Source organism: Poromitra crassiceps, assembly GCF_964638095.1.
Source record: "Poromitra crassiceps genome assembly, chromosome: 12".
Lineage (NCBI taxonomy): Eukaryota > Metazoa > Chordata > Actinopteri > Beryciformes > Melamphaidae > Poromitra > Poromitra crassiceps.
This window is the reverse complement of record NC_139632.1, coordinates 46,856,404-46,878,819: the sequence shown is the minus strand read 5'-3', so window position 1 is coordinate 46,878,819 and position 22,416 is coordinate 46,856,404. Positions and strand designations below refer to the sequence as shown.

Genomic DNA, 22,416 nt, shown 5'->3' with positions numbered 1-22,416 from the left:
GACAAACCAAGTGATTGTCACACCGGCTCGGTTTTGGATGGATCAGAAACCAAAGCGCTGCAGCCTGTGTGTGTCCTGCCTCCTATATGTCGACCTGAACTGGCTGGATGTCTGGAGCTTCTGAAGACACACAGTCCTCTGCCTCCCATCCGTTTATCTGACCACAGTGCAACAGTTGCTCCAAACACAACAGAAGTCAGTGGAAGCGACGTGTCGGTATGCAGCATGCCATGGATAGACAATCCACTGACCTCTAACTGTGTAAGCAAAACTATAAAAGGACTTGACTAACACACGATCTATGTCTTTGCCAATTTGATCATCATTAAACTTTAAGACATCTGGTACTGAAGATGTCGAGGTGGAAACAGAGTTATTATTTCAGTTTCTGGCATTAAAGAGGGACTAAACCCCAAACTCAAATCTGTGTAAGGCCGGCATCTAATGGTGAAAAGCATGTTACTGAAATGGCTGTCTCCTATTGGCTGATCTTTGGTGCCAGGTGATGTCACCTTCTATAGAGTACAACAGGTGGTACCATCACCTGGCACCAAAGATCAGCCAGTAGCAATAGCCAATAGTCAGGTTTTACACCGATTTGTAGTCCAAGTAGTTGTAGTCCAGTGCTATAAACCTTAAAAAGTATTATAGAAAAGGAAGTGTTATTCTGAAAAACAAAACAAAATAGAGACATAATAAATTTTATTTGTATAGTGCTTTTCATGACCTACAAAGACACTAATTTACATAGACCAGAGGTATATAATTTATATATGTGTGTAATTGATAAGAATTTACACAACTTCAAACTGAAAATGCAAAATGAAAGAATAAAGAAACATCTATAAGTAATTGGGAGATTAGAAACAGTTAAATTCTAATTTCTCTACTAAAGAAACTAATTTAGTTACTTTCCGCTTCTGAAAATACTGACTCTGTTCAACAGTTGAGTGCTCCCTCTCTCTCTGTGTGTTCTTGTCCCTGAGGCAGAAGTCTCCAGAGTTTCGTCTTCCGGACATCTCCCTGTTCAGCCTGGAGGGTCTGCTGCAGGCGGTGACAGAGAGGCTGGCCAGGAGGAGGGGGAGGGACAGGAGGAGGGGGGACAACGAAGGAGCGTGGAGGCTCCTCCCTCCTCTTCCTCATCCTCATCCTCATCCAACACTGCAGCATCTGACAGAGAGGAGAGCCAGGCCGCAGGCTGACAGGTAAGACTCACTGACAGAGGAGAGCCAGGCTGCAGGCTGACAGGTAAGACTCACTGACAGAGAGGAGAGCCAGGCCGCAGGCTGACAGGTAAGACTCACTGAGAGGAGAGCCAGGCCGCAGGCTGACAGGTAAGACTCACTGACAGAGAGGAGAGCCAGGCCACAGCATGACAGGTAAGACTCACTGACAGAGAGGAGAGCCAGGCAGCATGACAGGTAAGACTCACTGACAGATAGGAGAGCCAGGCCGCAGGCTGACAGGTAAGACTCACTGACAGAGAGGAGAGCCAGGCCGCAGGCTGACAGGTAAGACTCACTGACAGAGAGGAGAGCCAGGCAGCATGACAGGTAAGACTCACTGACAGATAGGAGAGCCAGGCCGCAGGCTGACAGGTAAGACTCACTGACAGAGAGGAGAGCCAGGCCGCAGGCTGACAGGTAAGACTCACTGACAGAGGAGAGCCAGGCCGCAGGCTGACAGGTAAGACTCACTGACAGAGGAGAGCCAGGCTGCAGGCTGACAGGTAAGACTCACTGACAGAGAGGAGAGCCAGGCCACAGGCTGACAGGTAAGACTCACTGACAGATAGGAGAGCCAGGCCGCAGGCTGACAGGTAAGACTCACTGACAGATAGGAGAGCCAGGCCGCAGGCTGACAGGTAAGACTCACTGACAGAGAGGAGAGCCAGGCCGCAGGCTGACAGGTAAGACTCACTGACAGAGGAGAGCCAGGCAGCATGACAGGTAAGACTCACTGACAGAGGAGAGCCAGGCCGCAGGCTGACAGGTAAGACTCACTGACAGAGGAGAGCCAGGCCGCAGGCTGACAGGTAAGACTCACTGACAGAGGAGAGCCAGGCCGCAGGCTGACAGGTAAGACTCACTGACAGAGAGGAGAGCCAGGCTGCAGGCTGACAGGTAAGACTCACTGACAGAGAGGAGAGCCAGGCTGCAGGCTGACAGGTAAGACTCACTGACAGCGAGGAGAGCCAGGCCGCAGGCTGACAGGTAAGACTCACTGACAGCGAGGAGAGCCAGGCCGCAGGCTGACAGGTAAGACTCACTGACAGAGAGGAGAGCCAGGCTGCAGGCTGACAGGTAAGACTCACTGACAGAGAGGAGAGCCAGGCCGCAGGCTGACAGGTAAGACTCACTGACAGAGAGGAGAGCCAGGCTGCAGGCTGACAGGTAAGACTCACTGACAGCGAGGAGAGCCAGGCCGCAGGCTGACAGGTAAGACTCACTGACAGAGAGGAGAGCCAGGCCGCAGGCTGACAGGTAAGACTCACTGACAGAGAGGAGAGCCAGGCCGCAGGCTGACAGGTAAGACTCACTGACAGAGAGGAGAGCCAGGCCGCAGGCTGACAGGTAAGACTCACTGACAGAGAGGAGAGCCAGGCCGCAGGCTGACAGGTAAGACTCACTGACAGAGAGGAGGGCGATATCCAAAATGTGATACTGTCGTCTATTGAGATACCACCTGCTAAAATATCACAATATACATGATCAATCTTCCAATAGTAGATTATAGGTAAATATAAATATTGTGACATTCATAAAATATTGTGATATTCAATAATATGGAATATCAGCCCAGAGGCCTGTACTACAAAGCCAGTTTAGTGGTTTAGCGAGGTAACTTCAGGTTTAAACCTGGTTTGGCCGTACTACAAAGCAAGTTAACTTCTTACCGACATATATTTCCATAGCAACTTATGCTTCACACTTAACCTGGTCCGTAGCAGGTTAAGTTGCAAGGATAAGATTAGACCTTAAATCCACCGCCCACGAACCAATCGAATCAGCAGTTTGGAAAAATGGCCAACCCCTTTCTGGATGAGTTTCCCGAAGGAGCAGGAATTGTAATGTTGAATGAGTAATGGTAATCAATGTTAATGTTAATCAAGGACTAAAGCCTTGCACTTGTTGGCTATTTTAATTAAGCCCTATACCACTTTGGAATATGTTTTTATATATTCATTTTTGTGCTCTCAAGTAGCCTAGATACGTTGTTTGATCCCGCTGATCGATTGCAGCTGAATAGTGAGTGGAGAAATATCACTAAACCGGCATAAAAAGGTTACATAAACGTCTCCAAAGCGCACGGTGCCGTGTGCGCAATGGAGCTGAGACTGACGTTGGGTTGGAATTGAAATAGTCATAGCTTACATGCTGGCCTACTACATCTAAGCAATTTAATATGGGATCACCTGCACACAGGCGATCCCATATTAAGATGATTCATATCTAGCCTACTCCTGCATTTTGCAGCTGCAAGTGTTGCTTTTGGCCTGTATGATGTGATTGAATTTCATATTTCCAGCATCATTATATGAAATATGGAGATATGCGACTCTGCTGACAATATATGTGACCACAAAATAGGCTATTTTTTATAAATGAAATCTATGCCCGCACATACCGTGTCGTTCAGAAGCCTCTTTTAATTTTATTATCATTCTTTTTTTTATTGATAGCCTATAGGAATTATTCAATCAGTGCGACTAAACATGACATCATTATTATTCGTTGAGCCTAAATGGTCTACGGATTTTGGACTGAGACATTAGGCTACACATTGCTTCCACTGGCAGTTTATTGAGAGGGTGAATTCAGCTGCTGTAGGATACGTGGAGGCAGAAACCGCTCTTCAAATAAATGACTGATGTGAATAAAAGTGGTAACTTTAGACAGTCATTCGGGAACAGACTAAAAATATCCAATGCGGATTTTGATTCTGACATAGTAGTCGATGGCTTTGATGAATGAGGAAATAGGCGTGTCTGGCGCTGTAAAAGCTACGGTTCTGAGCTGAGCGGTCCATATTGCATTGTGATTGGCTAGTTGTTAAAAACCACGCCTCTTTTGCGGGCACGAGCTCGTGTGCACGGGCATTTTCATGTGCACGCGCAGTCAACTTGATTAGAAAAACCTGGTTCGAGTTAACGACTGGCAAACGAGGTTCGTAGTACAAGTTAACTACAATCGAGCTGATCTGGTTTAGACAAACCTGATCTGGTTTAGACAAACCAGATCAAGGGACAGATCCTGGATCTTCTTATCCAACATTCGTAGTACAGGCTACAGGCCTAGTAGGGTTAGCCAATATCAATTTGCCAGTATCGGGCTTTTATTAAATATCAGATATTCTCCTCCTCTGATATGAGTTTCTTCAGATTGGAAAACATTTTAGTTTTTTCTTTGCACATTATTCTTTGTTCACTCATGTGTTTGTGTTCATTTTATTCTCGCAATTGTTGTTGTAATTCCTACTAACCACTGACAACAGACTGAACCCCCTCCTTCACTTGCACGAACAGCTTCAGCTAAAGGCCTTACGTGCAAAGAAAAGCCTCCAGTAAATGTGACGTCTGCCTTATGTTTGAGCAGGGCAGCAGCAGCAGCAGTGACCTCAGTGGGTGGATGGGGTGTGAAGAGACAGTCCAGCCTCTCTCCTCTCCGCCCAGCTCCCAGACCTCCACCCACCCTCACCATGTCCAAGAGGAGCCTGCTGACCGCCAACACACTGCCATGAGCCACCAAAAACACACTACTGACAGCATACTGAGCTTGGCTGAAAACGATAACAATATATTTTTATTGACTTTCAGAGCGAAACATTCACAACAGATATACAGTATATACCAGTTTTCTTCTATACTTTCTATACATGTTTTCAGTATGTGGATCTTACTATGTAAGTAAACGTATCCATGTTCAAGTATAATAATACCTCATAAGACCATTCAGCAGTACAGTTTCATTCCAAAATGAGACATCCACCAGTATTACAGACTTACAAATGTTTTCTTACCGGAAAAAACACCTTAGTGTTACAGTATTAATAATTTCAGCTTCTGTATTTGTATTTTTCAGCTTTTTAAATGTTGAATTACTAATTTCAGGTTCAAAAATTGCCTGTATTATTGTCTTTATTATGTATACGCAGCATTTTGGAATGAAAGCCTTTTGATATGTTCGACTCATGCCTATAATTACTATTGTAACAATCTTTTTGAATACGTAATAGTGCATCACAGTGCAGTAACAACCCGCTTTGGAAATACAGTCAGCTACATCATATTTTTTGGTTAAAAAACACAGAGATCATGAGACTAATTAAAAACAGATAAAAAATGAATATAAAAACAACCGTTGACCAAAGGCAGTTTTGTGGAATCTGACCCAAACCCAGTACAGGGTTTCTACCAATTCTCCATTTCAGAATTCCATACAGTATTTCATGAAGAGTTTGATTTTTGGACTGGATTTAGAGATTTTGGATGATTCAATATTGTGTTACACTCAACAATTACAAAACTGTAAAATTACAGTCTGCAACTATATACAAACAATTGTATAGTCATATCTGTGTGCCAGGAATAAACAGTGTTTCTTTTAATTGTATAGTCTTATTTGCATATTTTCCAAATGTTTAAATTAAATTTCTAGACGTCCGAGTCTTTGAACCCTGTATACTGGATTCCATGCCTCTAAATGTCATACATGGAGAAATGAAAACGGACGACATGGCTTCATTATCAAATGACCAAAATGATTGTAATTAGCAGCAGCAGAAGTGACTTTTGTGAGTTTTGAACCAAAATGAGATTCCCACCAAAGGATTGATCACACAAAATAAATTGCATTTGTACATTCTAATGGATAACACGCAACTTAAGTCCTTGATTGACAAAATGCTCTGGAGGGAGACTAGCACAATGCTTCCTCCGATACATGTGCAGTCGCCAACCGCTTTGTTTTGACATGACAGCGGGGAGTTTCACTGGCAGCACATAGCGTGTGGGACGATCACGCCATTGCCCCCAGTTCCCCTCCTTGAGTGCTTGTACCTCTACACTACCAGACGCCCCCTGGTGGTAGGCGAGTGCTTGTACCTCTACACTACCAATCGCCCATCATTATTCAATAATGAACTTCAACTGCTTTCCCCAAAATGGATATCTACGGTTTTGGAATAGAATTGTTCCTTCCTGACACATGAAATCGATGTAACAAGCTGTTTGCTTAATATCATCATTTTGTTGACCCAAACAGCTCCAGCAGTAATGATCACAGTTTAGCGTGTTTGCAGCATTTCCTTCTTTAAAGTGCTTTATGCAAAATGGAGAAGTTGAGAATGCGAGTGGCCTTAATGATTGAGCCCTGAGGGGCGCTACCTTGTGTTTTTACATACAGTGTACCTCAAGTCATATTCTGGGAGAATAAATATACTGTACGTCCACATGACATGGCTACTGATGATGAGACCAATAGAGAAAAAGATGACAGAACACAGCATTTATGAGCATGTCAAGGTATTAAGCTACAGATCTACTGGAGGGTGAACAAGGCACCAAACCCATACTGAAGAAGTGCAAGCTGTTGTTTTCTTTCTTCAGAGGAGGAAAAGGGAGACACGCCTCCCTCTCCACTCAATTTTCACGTAGATTTTTTTTTCTTCCATTGTCCACTTCATACCGGCAGGTTGCCCAGCGAGATCAAGTTTGTCCTGCTCTTCTGCTTGAGGTGGCTGCCAGCATCCAGCAGCATTCACCTGAACATGACTGATGAAAAGCTTCTATAGTTGGTCCATTTATCGTCTGTCCTCCGCTCATGCTGCACCGGTCCACGTCACACACTGCTGTCCTCTGTGTTTTTGCCCACTATAAAGAGCGTTGCAGGATGCTTGCTGGAGCTCTCCCCCTGAGCGCCACCGCTGCTGTCAGAGCCGCTGCTGCTCGCCCTGCGTGTCTGAGGCTTCTCCACTGGCTGAGGAGGCCTGCTGGTCATCGCCATGCTGCTGTCCGCGTCCACCTTGGCCCTGCCGTCTCTGGATTTGGCCTCATTCCATTTCGCCTTTTTCGATTTGCCCTCTTTCGGTTTGCTGTCAGATGATTTGCCGGACTGCTGAGACTTGCTTGGCTGAGGTGGATTGATTGACGGCTCTGGTGGCGTGGCGGGTGGGACGGTTCGGAGGGGCGGGACGGTTCGGAGGGGCGGGTTGGTGGACCGGGGGGGCGGGGCAGCCCGGGGGGGCGGGGCGGCCCGGGGAGGCGGGGCGGCCCGGGGAGGCGGGGCGGCCCGGGGAGGCGGGGCGGCCCGGGCGGGCTGAACTGTCCCGTTGCTGACGATCACGTCTGTGAGCTGGTCGTCATCCGTCTGCTCCTTGGCAAAGTTTACAAACACCTATACGGATAAACTGGGTTCAGTGTCACATGTATAAATCATATTAGCATTATCAGCGTACTACTACTATGACTATATCTCCACACTGGCCTGGGAACGCCTTGTGATCCTCCACTCAGTTGGTTAATGTGGAAAGGGAAAGGGGGGTCCCCTGTTGGATCTGCTACCCGACTATTCACAGATCCACTGGGGTTCACTGATTTTGTTGTTTTAGATCATGTCAGCTGGTTAGCTTGCTACCTGGTCATCTAACCATCATTGTTGTGTTGGTAACACTGCTGCCTAGCACACTAGCTGACATAGGCCTATAGTAAAAACACTTGTAGTAGCTAGCAGTTGCATGTTAACATTACTGATGGCTGCGCTTTGCTAAATGAACCTGCTGAGCCAACTCGTTAATCTACAACTCACCTGCTTTCAAGTAGAGACTAGAACCTGAGACAAGACAGTTTACTTCAATTTAGAAACAAATCCACCTGATCTGACTATTCATTTTGACTGAGAACGATACTGAATGGATCTACGGCCACAGCACAACTAGCTTTTTGATGTAACTCTAGATTTATTTGTGCACAGGCAATTCTCTCTGGGCATCCACGATGGCACAATGTGGTTAGGGTGGTTAGATTTGTGACACAACTGCAAAACCTACACAGAAACTCATGTCTCCTCCTCTGATCCAGCCTGGGACTTTCCAGTTACAGGACGGCCTCTCCGACCATTCAACCGCAGAAATATGTACTGTCTTGTCTAAGATAATATGATACCAAATATCTTCATTTCAGCTGCGTATTTTGCCCTGACCTGGTCCAGGGTGGTCTGTGAGACGGAGAAGTCGATGATGCCCAGCTCCTCGTAGTTATTGGCCAGCACATCGAAGACGCGAGCCAGGCAGCAGGCGTGCGAGGGCAGCTGGTACTGCAGCACGTTCTGGTGGCGCTCCTTCAGCTCCACGCCGGGGAAGGAGCTCTTGATGTAGGCGTCGACGGGACACGAGTCCTGCTGGGTCTTAGTGTCCGTCAGACGAAGGATGATGGTGTAGCCGTCACCGAACCTGAAGGATGAATGATGGAAAGGAGCCGTGTAAACTCAACAAAGTGTAATCATTTTGTGTAATTCGTCTATGCATTTCCACTGCCTTTCGAAAAAACTGTCACAAGCAAACTGACTTTTGCTGGTAGACGCTAGCGACGAGAGTATTACCTGTTCTTGAGGTGTTGCACTGACCCAAGGCACTGGAACCTGCCATTAACCATGATGGCCATTCTGTTGCAGAGCGCCTCGCACTCCTCCATACTAACCGTACACACACAGGATCAAAACATGAGCAGTTACTAGTTAGTATCCTCCATACTAACCGTACACACACAGGATCAAAACATGAGCAGTTACTAGTTAGTATCTGGTCAGCTAACATCACTATCTTGTTGCTCACACATCTCATTGGCACACTGACCATTATTCAGGTTAAATGCCCAAAGACACTTCGACGGAGGAGCCGGGGATCGAACCACCGAGCTCTTTTATGTTAAGCATTAGTGGATGACCCGCTCTACCTCCTGAGCCACAGCCGCCCGACAGGTTAAGTAGTAGAGTAGAGACTATGGGGCTAAAGACAAGACCAGTGGTACGCAACCTTGCCCCACTCAGGAGCCACATTGCTCAAACAATTTTTTTTTGCAAGAGCCACAGTCCAAAAAAGTCCATTTCTCTCTCTTTTATTTTTTATTTTTATTTATCTATTTTAAGTAGGACTTAAAAGAGCCACAGCTACCCATAAAGGAGCTGCATGTGGCTCTCTAGAGCTTTGGGTTGAGTATCACTGGACAAGACCCTTTACTGTGTCACAGCAACCTACATTTGGAAACAAATCCACCTTATCACACTATTCACTTTTGACTTCATTTGTGATATCTTATGGCTAATTGTCCGGTACCAGTACTACTATCAGTATTGGTTCGTCCCCTGTGGATTATTCAGCTCCTCTACCTGTGGGAGGTGAGGACTACAGCCCGCCCCTCCTTTATTCAGCTCCTCTACCTGTGGGAGGTGAGGACTACAGCCCGCCCCTCCTTGGTACCTGTGGGAGGTGAGGACTACAGCCCGCCCCTCCAGCTCCTCTACCTGTGGGAGGTGAGGACTACAGCCCGCCCCTCCTTGGTACCTGTGGGAGGTGAGGACTACAGCCCGCCCCTCTCTACCTGTGGGAGGTGAGGACTACAGCCCGCCCCTCCTTGGTGACGCTGACGATGCAGTTCCACAGAAACCTTTTGGCTTTTGGGTCCATGCCAGTGGTGGGCTCATCCTGACCGCAAATAAAGGAATTAAGGTTTACTGATAAACATGAATGATCATTATGAAGGTTTACTGATACACATGAATGATCATTATGAAGGTTTACTGATACACATGAATGATCATTATGAAGGTTTACTGATACACATGAATGATCATTATGAAAGGCAACTTCAACTAAATGCACTGCAGATCGATTCAAAGTTAATACACTAACCAACCATTCAGCCAAAAGAAAGACACCAAAAACTGAGTTTGATTGTACATGCCAAAAACCTAGTATGTAAAATAAATAAAGGATATGCAAGTTCCATGGAAATGTTTTTGCTTGAGCAGTTCAGTAATATACATTTAACCAATCAGCATTTCCAATGCAAACTAGTGTATTGCACTGTATTGCACTACGGAGAGAAAGATAGGAGGGAAAAAAAGGAGGTCCCACTCTGCCTCTATTTCTGGATGCCACAAACGAGCTGTTTCATTGTGTCTATGTTTCATTATGTGACTGTAAAGTATCACTGAATTGTCAATGTTTCAAACTCAGTGTTGAGAAACAAGCACAGTGAAGGCGTTTGACCCTCACCAAGAAGATAACAGGCGGAGCCCCGATGAGCGAGATGGCGGTGGAGAGTTTCCTCTTGTTGCCCCCGCTGTAGCCTCCAGCCTCCCGCTCAGCGTACTGCATCAGACCCAGCTTCTTCACCCCCCACTGAGCCACCTAGGGGACAACACAGAAACTACCTCACCTCACTAGAACTACTGTATCTAGTATTGATTACCATCTAATACCATCAACAGCATTTTCTTTTTTTGTCCAATTGCCGCAGTGGCAGGTAAACCACACCATCCTGTGTAAGGAGCTAAACACCAGATGAGAGGATGTGAGTGGACATCTCTTCACAGTGTGATCTACAGTAGTGAAGTTTGTCAGTGCCGTACCTTGGCCACAGACTCCTCCTGCACACCCCTCAGCCGAGCGTACAGCTCCAGGTGTTCCCGACCCGTCAGCAGGTCGCTGATGGCGTCAAACTGGGGACAGTACCCCATCAGCTGGTGCACCCGCTCCATCTCTGTCAACACACTGAGGCACACAACACACACCTTCACTACTAATACACTGCTGCAGGGATGGTGTATTTTTGGAGGCTAACCTGGAAGTTAGCATCACCCCCGGGTCCCTCAACAAAAAGCCAATGGGATTTTTCCATTTTGGATTATTGCAGAAAATAAGCTCTGTGGTTAACAGCTCTGTCCCCCCCCCCCCCCCCCCGCCTGATTTTTTCCACATTTTCTCCCCAATTGTACTTGGCCAATTTTTCCCCTGCTGCCCGATGCCAAAATAAGGCATTCATCCATCCGTGGAACGAAGCAGTAAGAAGTATTGACCTTTGACCTGGGTCATTGCAGCAGTGTGTGGCAGATGTTGGTACTGTACCTGTGCTGGTTGAGGAAAGCCTCGCCGTAGGTGATGGAAGTGTCTCCGGTCAGCATGCGGAACGTGGAGGTCTTCCCTGCCCCGTTCACCCCCAGCAGCCCAAAACACTGGAGGACAGAGGACCAGCAACACCGTGTCACACACACTCTATCTACAGTACATCTCTACATATACAGTGTATCTATTCACATACAGCAGCCAGAGTCAATGGCAAGGTCAAATATAATAACAGAGATCTTTTCAACCTCCACAATACAGCAGCAGCAGTAGAACTGCAACTAACGGTTATTTTCTTGAATAATCGATTACCGTAGTTGTTTGGTCTATAAAATGTCAGAAAATTGTGAAAAATGTTGATCAGTGTTTCCTAAAGTCCAAGATGACGTCCTCAAATGTCTTGTTTTGTCCACAACCCAAATATATTTACTTTACTGTCATTACAGTGCATGTCATTGTTGCAGCTCTAAGTAGCAGTACTAGTAGTTACTAAAGTTTAAGTTGCCATTATCTTTTTCTTTCCACATTTGTTCCCTGTGTAAATCTCTCACCTCCCCGCGGGGAATCCCAAGGCACAGACGATCCACCGCCGGCTTCCTGCCCGCTTTATACACCTGAAAGACACACAGCGCACTATCACACTGACCACCAGGGGATCTTTAACACAAATACACATCCAACGTTCTACATCATTACGATTCCAGCTTGTCTGCTGTTTGTACCTTGCTGAGGTCCATCATGGTGAGAATGTCGGCTTGGGCTTTGCCTCCCTTCACCCTCTCCCTCTCTCTCGCCACGTCCTCGTCCTCTGGACCGAGAGGAGGCATCTCAGGCCGTGCCCACCATGGCCTGGATGGAGGGACACAAGTCTAGAGACTAGCCTCCTGTATCACTTCACTCGTTATTTCGGGTGAAACCTCACCTACAGTTTGCTTTGTTTTGAACCTCGGTGGAAACAGTGGAAAAGTTTTTTTTTTTTGTATTCTATTTGGTTTGTTTAGGCAAGGCAAGCTTTATTTATATAGCACATTTCACACACAAGACAAATCCAATGTAAGAAATGAAAGAAAGATAACGTAGGTAAGTAAGGATACCATTAAGTTCACGCTTGCCAAGTACAGACCAACCAGTGCTTATAAACATCAACATTATAAGCAACCAATGGTAGAGGTCAAAGTCCACTGTCCCCAGACAATAGATGTAACACATTAGCCCTGTTCCCTAGAATGACCATGTACAATAGAGAAGTGCTGGTTGAGTAAACGTAAATAAGCAATTATTATTAATTAATTTATTTTTTATTTTTATTTAAAAAAATCTGATTTCCCCTCAATTTTCTCCCCAATTGTACTTGGCCAAATTTCCCCCCTGCTGCCCCGGTCACTGCTCCACTCTCTGCCGATCTGGGGAGAGCTTTAGACTAGCACCATGCTTCCTCCGACACATGCGCAGTTGCCAGCCACTTCTTTTCAACTGACAGGGGGAGCATCACTGGCAGGATGTAGCACCTGAGAGGATCACACTATTCCCACCTGTTCCCTTCCACCCCAACCAGGCGCCCCGACCGACCAGAGGAGGTGCTAGTGCAGTGACCAGGACACACAGCCCCAATCCGGCTTCCCACCCGCAGACACCAGCCAATCGTCTGCATGGATCAAGCCGGAGGTAACACGGGGTGCGAACCTGCGACCCCCGTGTTGGTAGGCATCCACCGCTACACTACCTGGACGCCCAGCAAAAGTTTATTTTAAAAGTGCATTTCCTACACAGAGAAAACTTTAACATAGTAAAACAATACACACATATCTACATATAAACATTCACACAAGAAAGAATAAAACCACACACATACTGTAATACGTATACAAAAACTACTCCTAAGCTTTAGAAACCAGGAAGGCTTTGAGTCACCTTTTAAAAACGTGTAGGCACATGTAAGAAACCAGAGGCAGGGAGAAAAGGCAGAAGAGGACAGGAGAGCTGAGCAGTTTGGAGCGTATACCTGCAGCGGATGAAGAACTTGTACTGCAACAGAATGGTGAAGATGAAGAAGACGAAACCCTCGACCGCCATCGCAAACAGGTTCTTCCCCACAAAGTCCCACTGCAGCGGGTCCAGGGCCGGCTTGGTGCCTGGAGCAGGAACAGCCACACACAGCTTTAAAATAGAGCTATTCCAGTGAAATACACTGGAATACTGTAAAAGCACTGTAAATTCACATAAACACTATTCAAGTACAAATGAAAAAATTCCCTCATACCCTTGTACGTATATTATGCATTAGGGAAATTGTCATTATGTTGTAATAGAGAAATACTTTTGTACTGGCAATTATTCAATAGGTGTATGCACTGAAATAAGTATTACCAAGGATCCTTATCATTCTTTGTTGGTTGCTACACATTTTCACAAATTCTATAACTTCTCATCATTATCCATGACACAAGGTTTCCATGATCAGTATTTGTTGTGTCTGTGGTTCTTATGTTTTTCCGAGCTGGATCCAGGTATGGCACAGCACAGCAGGCAGGAGCGTACCCAGTCTCTGGAAGGCGTCGGCCATGGCCTGGTTCTTGGCCATGTCGATGAGTCCTCGCCCCAGGCAGAAGTGAGGGAAGATGAGGAACACTTTCTTCAGGATCCTGTTCACCTCGTTCAGATGCTGCAAAGAGGAAACCACACAGAGATGCTGGACTGCTTAAAGGGGAAATAACAAACTCTTGCTCCCATAGCACAAAATTACCATAATCTATCTTCGATCGTGTTGTTGATCAATACTGTAGCAATGACTCAATAATTACTTAGTTACTTTTACTGAGATTTCTGGCTTTCAAAGCTCACTTTTTTAAAATGTCCTCCTGACCAAATCCCATTTTCCAAACTTTTTGATTTCAGACCTGGACAAGATCAAGTTACATTTCCCTTCCCTACTCTTCCAGACTTTCCAGAGCGGAGCAGTTGGTACCTCGTCTACGAACAGCTCCAGGACAAAAGTGGCAACACTGCCGTTGATGCCGATGAAGAGGTTGATGGAGGTGAGAAACACGTAGGCCGTGCTGGGGACGGTGAACACAAAGGAGGCTGGGTACATCAGAGGGGTGATGGACCATCTGAAATGGACAATTGGGTTATCCAATAAGCACGGGTCACCATCCAACAGGCCGGTATCCTACTCCCTCCCCTCCCCCAACCCTAGACCCTACCTCTACCCTGGCTCTCCCTCCCCTGCACCCTCATCTCTCCTTCTCTGTTCTCTCCTCCTCCACATTTCCTATTTTCTCCCCACCTCCCCCCTCTCCTCCCTCACATCCCCCCGCTCTCCCTCCCTCCTCCACTCCCCTGCTTTCTCCTCTTCCCGGTGTTTCTTCCTCTTCCCCCCTTCCCCCACTACTCTAAAGCATAGTACACATTCTACTCCAAAGCATGGCACCCACTCTATCCCCTCCAATATTTCGCCACTATTTAAAGCATGGCACCCATGCTCTTAGTATTTCGCCACTATTCAAAGCATGGCACCCACTCTTCCCTAAAGCAAGGCACCCATAAGCTCTATATGTGAACATGTGCTTATTTGGCAAAAGGACTCAATACTAAAGGCTTGCAGCCAATTAAATTAGGCATAGTTTGGTTGCTAAGAAATTGACATATGTCCGTTTGCAAGATGTGCGTCTATATTTCTCATTCTCTCCCCACCTCCTCCCTCCCCCTGCTCTCTTCTCCCCCACACCCCCCCCTTCCCCTCTCCTGCTCTCTCCTCTTGCTCCTTCCCCACCTCCTATACCCTCCAACATCTCCCATTCCCTCCCCACCCCATCACTCTCTCACATTCCCCCTGCTCTTCCCCCTTCTCCTGCGCTCTCCTCTGCTCTCTCTTCATTTCTATATTTTCTATATTATCAATTGTTCAAATGTTATCTTTATTCTGTATATTCTTGTTACTGTGTGTTAGCTAGAATCAGCTAGACATACTTTCTGTGAAGCCCTCTGAGACATGCTTGTGAATTAGGGCTATATAAATAAACTTGACTTGACTTGACTAGATAGCGACAACAGAGCTTATCCAGAAGAACATGAGACAATCTTCATGCCTCATAACTGCAAATTAACTTAAAATGGAATACTGTACATACAGTTACACTTTTATTACCACCTTTATTTAATTCCATAATACAAAGCATCCTGTGCTTAGCCGGGTCATTGTAAAGACATTTCTTCTTATTAGATTATAGTGCAGCGGGGGGACAAAAATATGAGAGAGGGAACGGCATGTGAGAAAAGGTCAAGAGCCAGATTCAAACTCATTATGTCACGAGCACACAGGAAATTAACCCCCGCCAGGCATCGAATACCGCTCAAATCTGTCTTTGGTGGATAAACCAATAAGCTCAAGTTCAAGAGAGTGGCGCCAGCGGAGGCCCAAAATGCATGACTCAGTAGCCAATGAACAGCCGGGAAGGGGGCTCGTGCTAATGTACGTTTCAATGCTAAAATAAAGCTGATACTATACAATTTGATCTGACCCTAGTACATGAGTACTAAGTACATCACAAACGGTCCATTTTGCTGCAACTGAACAGTGCTGCTTAATCCAGAACCTTACTTCTGGGAACCTTTGTGAGGTAAAAAAAGGTCCATTGTAGTGAATGGAGATATCAGAACTCTTCTATTATACGGCTCTGCCCAACCCCCCCACCACCACCACCACAACGAGTGCGCAATTTAACTTACACCGCTGATACAGAGGAAAAATAAAGCCAAAAAGAAGAAGCATTAGACCCAAAAAGACCACAATATTCATTGTAAACATGGTTTAAAAACACAAAAACAACATAATGATTAATCGATTAATTGGTTGTTAATGTGACTGGCAGACTTGATTAAGGAAATTGATTGAAATTTGCATCCCAGATTTGCAGACCTGCAAGTATTGCTGTAATCTCCTCTGTCTGTGTTGTAGTTGTACTAGGGAGCAGACTGGCTGTTTACACACTCTTTAAACAGACTTATGTAAGAATAAAGACCCAAGCCGTCTACAGCGACAGTGTTTACCCATAGAGCAGCAGCAGCAGCACGAGGGCGGGCAGGTTGGTCTCCGAGACGTACGACTGCTGCTGGAAACAGATGAAGATCAGCACCACCATGGAGGCCGGGACGGTGTAGTTCAGCTGGGAGGGACAGAGACAGAGGAATGCTCAGACAAAACACAGGACATCTGGGCGTCTGGGTAGTGTAGAGGTCAAAGCACTCGCCTACAGTACCACCGCAGAGTAGGGATGGGCATTTCTAGCAAAAACACTATTCGAAATTCGCTGGCCAAAGTCGACTTTTAATCGAAATTCGAAAATAAAAATGTAAAAAAAAATTAAAAATGTATTTTTTTTTTTTTTTTGGTGAGTGAAATGTTGCATTGTCTCCCCTGATTCTAAGTCTAAGGCTTTATTAATCAATAGAAAAAGCTTCTGCTGTGGATTTTTAGCTCAAACAAGCATTGCACCACTGAAGTAAAGAACATGTTACATGACATTGACATTTTCGAAAATAAAAAACAGTTTTGACAAGCATGAGTGCTTCATTAAATATTTAGTAGGCTCAGGTCTGAGTGCCAAAGGGGTACCAAAGTCACCCCCTCTCCCTCTTCATGGGATTTCATCCGCCATTCATTTTTCCATAAACCTTGCTTAAAATGCTTATAAAAATTATTTTACTTGCTCAAACCAAGCGATTCGACTATACTTAGAATCAGGGGAGACAATGCAACATTTCACTCACAAAAAAGAAAAAGAAAAAAAAAAAGAAAAAAAAAATTCCCCCAAATTTCGACTTTCAATAATAAAAGTCGACCTTGATAATAACAACGATTATTCGAAAATTCGAAATTCGATGCCCATCCCTACCGCAGAGACCCGGGTACTTTGGGCTTGGTCAGACGTTCCTACAGACACAATTGGTGGGAAGCCGGTGGGGTATGAGTCCTGGTCGCTGCACTAGCACCTCCTCTGGTCTCTCGGGGTGCCTGTTCGGGGGGGGGAGCGGAACTGAGGGGAATAACGTGATCCTCCCATGTGCTACGTCCTACCGGTGAAACTCCTCGTTGTGAAATCGTACTTCCATCTATGTGTCTGCTAAAAATATATTACTTGGGTGAAAGTGATTTTCCACTGAGAATCCTTCCAGTGCAGATTAAGGTCACACATGGAAAATATTGAATTGAATCTAGTTGACCACAGCACTGCCACCTCTGACGTTTATACCATGAAATCCATCTAGCGGAATTATGAGAGCCGTGCGACAAGCAATACAATGTTTAAGATCCAACTCTGGAGCCTGAAATGTTACGCAGTAAATGATCACAGATGGAATTCAAAGTTGATTATCCTTAAAGTAGATTACATCAAATTAGATTACATTTTCTCTGTAAATTGTTTTGCATCATAAGGCAACATCTCAACCTCACAGATAAGTAAGCATCGGACATACACAGATAACTGTATTATTTAACAGTTAACAGTTTCCTTAACCCTTCACATCAAATCAACTGCGCCTGATAGTAATGACCCAGAAAATTAACTCACTGACATTTTAAACGTTATTTTGATTATTTCTCTTCGCCTACTTGTCACATTGCCAGATTCTGAGCCACTTATATTATTGTGATAGGTAGGGGATGTAATAAAAAAAGTAGAACATTGGTATTGTCAAGTAATCTATTATCTTTACTGATCTCTATTGGGACCAGTAGGAATTACAACAACACTGATAGAACTTCTCTCACATTTTAGTTTCTTTACTAGAAACGTGTAGAATGTGGCAATATGACAAGTTAAGGATGTGTTGTGGCTGGTCGATGGTACTAGAGCACTGACCATGTCCCAGGTGAAGTTGGCCAGCCAGTACAGGATTGGCTTGACCCCGCTGACAAACTGAAGGTGTTTGGCCTTGCTGACTCTCTCCTCGATCAGGAACAGGACAAAGCTCGCCGGCACAAATGACATGGCGAAGATCACACAGATAGAAACCAGAACATCCACCGACGTGGTCATCCTGGCACGCACACACACACACGCACGCACGCACACACACACACACACACACACACACACACACAGACACACACACACACGCACACAATACATAATGAGCAAGTTTAATGCACAAAGCTCAAGCTTGATCCTACTAAGAAAACATTACTTTTCATTGGACACCTGGAGTTAATGAATGAGCTTCTTCTGTGTGAGATATGGGTGGTGGTGGGGGAAGGGGCAAGGGTCATAGCTAGGGATAGGAAGGTTTGCACACCCATACATTACAAACCCACATCCACCCACAGAAACCCAGAGCAGAGAACTCACATGGCCATTTCGGAGAGCTGTTCCTTGGTGAGGTTGAGTGGATGGTTGTAGGCGGTGATGCCGTGTCTCCTCCTCTCCTCCGGGGGCAGGCTCGCTCTCAGCAGACCGTTGTTCATCACGTTGACGAATGAAGCCATGGCGTGCCAGCCTTTGTTATTGTACCACACCTGACCACAGGAAAGAGAGAAATGGCATTTAGAATAGAAAGAGCTGTGATTAAATGGGTCCGAAGCCTTTCGGCTCTGTTTGGATGATTATTCAAGCTCTAACCAGCAGCTAAGAAATGAAAACCTGAGTCTTAAAGGTAATAATGTTCGATGCATTCCAGGTTATTTGGTGATGAAGTGTTGCCGTTCAATTTCTACTTCTACTTCAGTTAGTGATTTCATACATTTCCCAGAATGCCTTTCAACAACTCAGAGAGAAAGGGCTTCTCTGGGCTGTATAGACGGTTTTAACTTGACAACATAAACATTCTAAATGGAAAACCCAGCTCACTTCCTGTTGCAGTGTTTGCTAGTACAGTAGGACAGGACTGTCAGGACTCCTACGACAGGACTGACGTGAAAACCGTCTATACTTGTAGATGGAAATAGTGTAGAAACGGGTCTCTCTCCTGTTCCACAATGGACTTGTCCCTGTATGATGGTTGCACGTCGGTGCAAAATGGCAGCTCCAGTAGAAAACAAAGACAAAACAAACAAACAAAAAAAGACAGAAAGAAACACAAAGACATTTTTACCTTGACATTGTTTTGACTGTTCAGTCCCGCAAGGAAATCTGGCAGTCTGTTCAGCAGGTGATCCAGGGAGCTGTTCTGTGAGAAACCCATCAAAACCAGCAAACAGTCAGAACCACAGCACAGATCTTGAACGTTCACACAGACAGCTTATAGGACTGGAAGGGGCATCCAAGACGCTACTGCCACCCTACTCAATCTTCTTTACAAACATCTAGAAGGCAGTAAAAACCATGCCAGGCTGCTCTTCATTGATTTCTCATCAGCGTTTAATACCATCCAGCCCCATGTCCTGGTAGATAAACTACTCAGCACGTTTGGTTTGGATGCATGTTTAGTGGGCTGGATCCTTGACTTCCTTACTAACAGATCTCAAAGAGTAAGAGTTAATGGGATTTTATCTAGCATCTTGTCATCCTCTACCGGCTCGCCTCAGGGCTGTGTCTTATCCGCCTTTCTTTACATTCTTTACACCAACGACTGTCGTGGCCTGTATAACAACAGATTCATCATTAAGTATGCTGACGATTCTGTCATCGTCAGCCTGCTTAAGGATGATGAGGACGGCCACGGGCAGGTTATCGATGATTTCCTGTCCTGGTGTAATGATGCTTTCTTGCAGATCAATGTCTCGAAAACAAAAGAAATCTGCATTGATTACAGACGTTCCCCTCCTACACCTCAGAACAGTGTTTTTAATGGTCAGAATGTGGATCTTGTCACCAGTTATAAGTATCTAGGCACGATAATTGATGACAAGCTCAAATTCGACCTGAACTCTGACATGTTGTGTAAAAAAGGTCAGCAACGTCTACACTGCCTGAGGAAACTTGCAAAGTTCCAAATTGATAAGACTCTGATGAAGCTGTTTTATAGTGCCTATATCGAGTCAGTAATTTCCTTCTCCATTGCCTGTTGGTATGGTAACCTGTGTATTAAGGATAAGAATTCCCTCTGAAAAATTGTGAAAGTGGCCTCTAAAGTAGCCGGTATCCATCTGGACAGCCTCGACCATGTCTTTAACAGACAAGTACTTAAGAAGGCTTTGTCCATCCGTTCAGACGCAGCCCACCCTCTAAGCTCGGAGTACAGGCTCCTTCCTTCAGGTCGTCGACTGTGTGCCCCACGGGCCACAAAAAATAGGCACAAGTTCTCCTTTGTCCCTGTCTCCATCCGAGCATTGAACGCTGCTGAGGGAAGGCACTGATGGTTTAGTGTTTTATTATCATTTTTTACTTTCAGCCTCCGTCGCTGTTTGTATTGTTTTATTGTTTCTATTGATTTTATGGTTTCTATTATTTTATTGCTTTTACTGTTTTTAACTATTGATTTATCTTTCCTTACTTTGTGCACTTTACTGGCCATTTGTGCACTTTATTCTACTACCTCACTTTACCGGTCGCTGCGTGTCTGCACTTTACTGATCGCTGTGCACTTTACGGATCGCTGTGCACTTTACGGATCGCTGTGCACTTTACCGATCGCTGTGCACTTTACTGATCGCTGTGCACTTTACGGATCGCTGTGCACTTTACGGATCGCTGTGCACTTTACTGATCGCTGTGCACTTTACGGATCGCTGTGCACTTTACCGATCGCTGTGCACTTTACGGATCGCTGTGCACTTTACCGATCGCTGTGCACTTTACCGATCGCTGTGCACTTTACCGATCGCTGTGCACTTTACCGATCGCTGTGCACTTTAATGCTACCTTGCACATTATCGGTCATTGTGTGCCACAAACAAGGTCCTTGATGTTTTATTTAGCCTTTTATTTATTTTAACTATAGGCATGTAACATTTAACATGCTACTTGTGTTGTTTCTTGTCAATGTTCTTATTTGTATGTCTATATGCTGCAACTCAATTTGCCCTTTGGGACACTAATAAACTTGAACTTGAACTTGAACTTGAACAGCTGAGTTGGTAAAAAGAAAACATGATACCTGTGTGACTCGGTAACGAGTCCTGATTCCTGCCAGCGAGTCCTGGACGTTGTGGACCTGGGTTACAGTCTGCGCTGCGCTGCCGCCGAGAGAGAAGCCGCCGTACCTGCAACACAACAGGTTAAAGGCACAAGCTGCTATTTTTGTGTAAATTACAAGAGAATCAATTGCAGTTAATTTGGAAATAATGGAACAGGTCATGTAGCTTAAGTTGTCAAGTCAAACCAAAATCAGTGGATTCAGTGTTCCAGACATAACATTCAGACTAAACTGTGTATTCTCAGTGAGGACAATATAGGAGATCATGAGTTAAATGTTGGACTTTTGGAGCCAGAAAACACCTGGATTAGGAGATGATTAGGAGCTGTTTGGAGAAAATGTATGGATTTTATGCTTAAAAAAAAAAGATGATATTCCCAGTCTGGAATATTCCTCCACAATGAGATTTCCAGGATATTGCAGACATTCCATGACAAGTAGGGAACTAATGGAAACAGTCTGTTACTTCTATCTCAGTAGAGCAGACTTGAAACTGACCTGAATTCATTCACCCACTTCTTGGTCTTCAGGCTGTAAATGACAGGGAGAGGAGTGAGTGAATCTAGAAGGAACATCTCTAAAGGAAATACAAATAGGTTAATATGGGATGATAAAAGCTCTAATAGTTTTTTTGACTGGGAGGGAAGACTGTGGTCTGACTCTAAAGGTACTACTGTACATGTGCTTTTGGAGAATGATTTAGGAGTCAACACGGTTGTTCTTATTTTCTCAGGTCATGAAATCCTGACAGTCTGGGTTGGTGCCACGTGCGTTGGACCGTCCATGTCAGTATTTGACCTTCTGGGAAAATGAGAGCTGTGTTGACGTTTGAGTATCAAAATATCAACGGATTCATTCCAAAATGATGTGACATTTTAAAAAACAGAGCTATTTCATTTCTCACAAATGTTTGTATTTGGCTGGCAATACATTCGAAAAAGGAATAATTTCAGCAGCAGGTGTCACCTTTTGTCAAATGCAATGCAAAGGCAATTACCGTAAATTCCGGACTATAAGCCGCGGCTTTTTCCCCGTTTTTTGGCCCCTGCGGCTTATATAACGGTGCGGCTTATCTATGGATTTTTTCAGAAAAAAATAAAAATAAAAAACGGAATTCTCTCTTCTTTAGCACTCTTTCTAACTATAAATCCACTTCTGTTTTAATTTCCTCTCTTGCCCTCTTTTCACCACACCGCGGACACTGTGTGCACTGTAAAAAAA

At 45.0% G+C, this 22,416-nt stretch overlaps 1 protein-coding gene across 1 annotated transcript in view; it reads right to left on the bottom strand.

Moving 5' to 3' along the window:
* Positions 1-4,823: 4,823 nt before the first annotated feature.
* The window catches only part of abca7 (ATP-binding cassette, sub-family A (ABC1), member 7), a 61,895-nt gene continuing 44,302 nt past the window's right edge, over positions 4,824-22,416 (bottom strand). Inside the window, exons 33-50 of the mRNA XM_083648163.1 lie at positions 21,694-21,726; positions 21,157-21,262; positions 19,213-19,287; positions 18,471-18,637; positions 17,985-18,162; positions 16,171-16,286; positions 14,087-14,231; positions 13,660-13,783; positions 13,124-13,253; positions 11,844-11,970; positions 11,673-11,735; positions 11,125-11,231; positions 10,629-10,770; positions 10,273-10,407; positions 9,596-9,699; positions 8,598-8,690; positions 8,199-8,448; positions 4,824-7,394 (exon numbers count right to left, since the gene is read on the bottom strand). Coding sequence (XP_083504289.1) covers positions 6,840-7,394; positions 8,199-8,448; positions 8,598-8,690; positions 9,596-9,699; positions 10,273-10,407; positions 10,629-10,770; positions 11,125-11,231; positions 11,673-11,735; positions 11,844-11,970; positions 13,124-13,253; positions 13,660-13,783; positions 14,087-14,231; positions 16,171-16,286; positions 17,985-18,162; positions 18,471-18,637; positions 19,213-19,287; positions 21,157-21,262; positions 21,694-21,726 — 2,650 coding nt within the window. The 3' untranslated portion in view covers positions 4,824-6,839. The remainder of the gene's footprint in view (positions 7,395-8,198; positions 8,449-8,597; positions 8,691-9,595; positions 9,700-10,272; positions 10,408-10,628; positions 10,771-11,124; positions 11,232-11,672; positions 11,736-11,843; positions 11,971-13,123; positions 13,254-13,659; positions 13,784-14,086; positions 14,232-16,170; positions 16,287-17,984; positions 18,163-18,470; positions 18,638-19,212; positions 19,288-21,156; positions 21,263-21,693; positions 21,727-22,416) is intronic.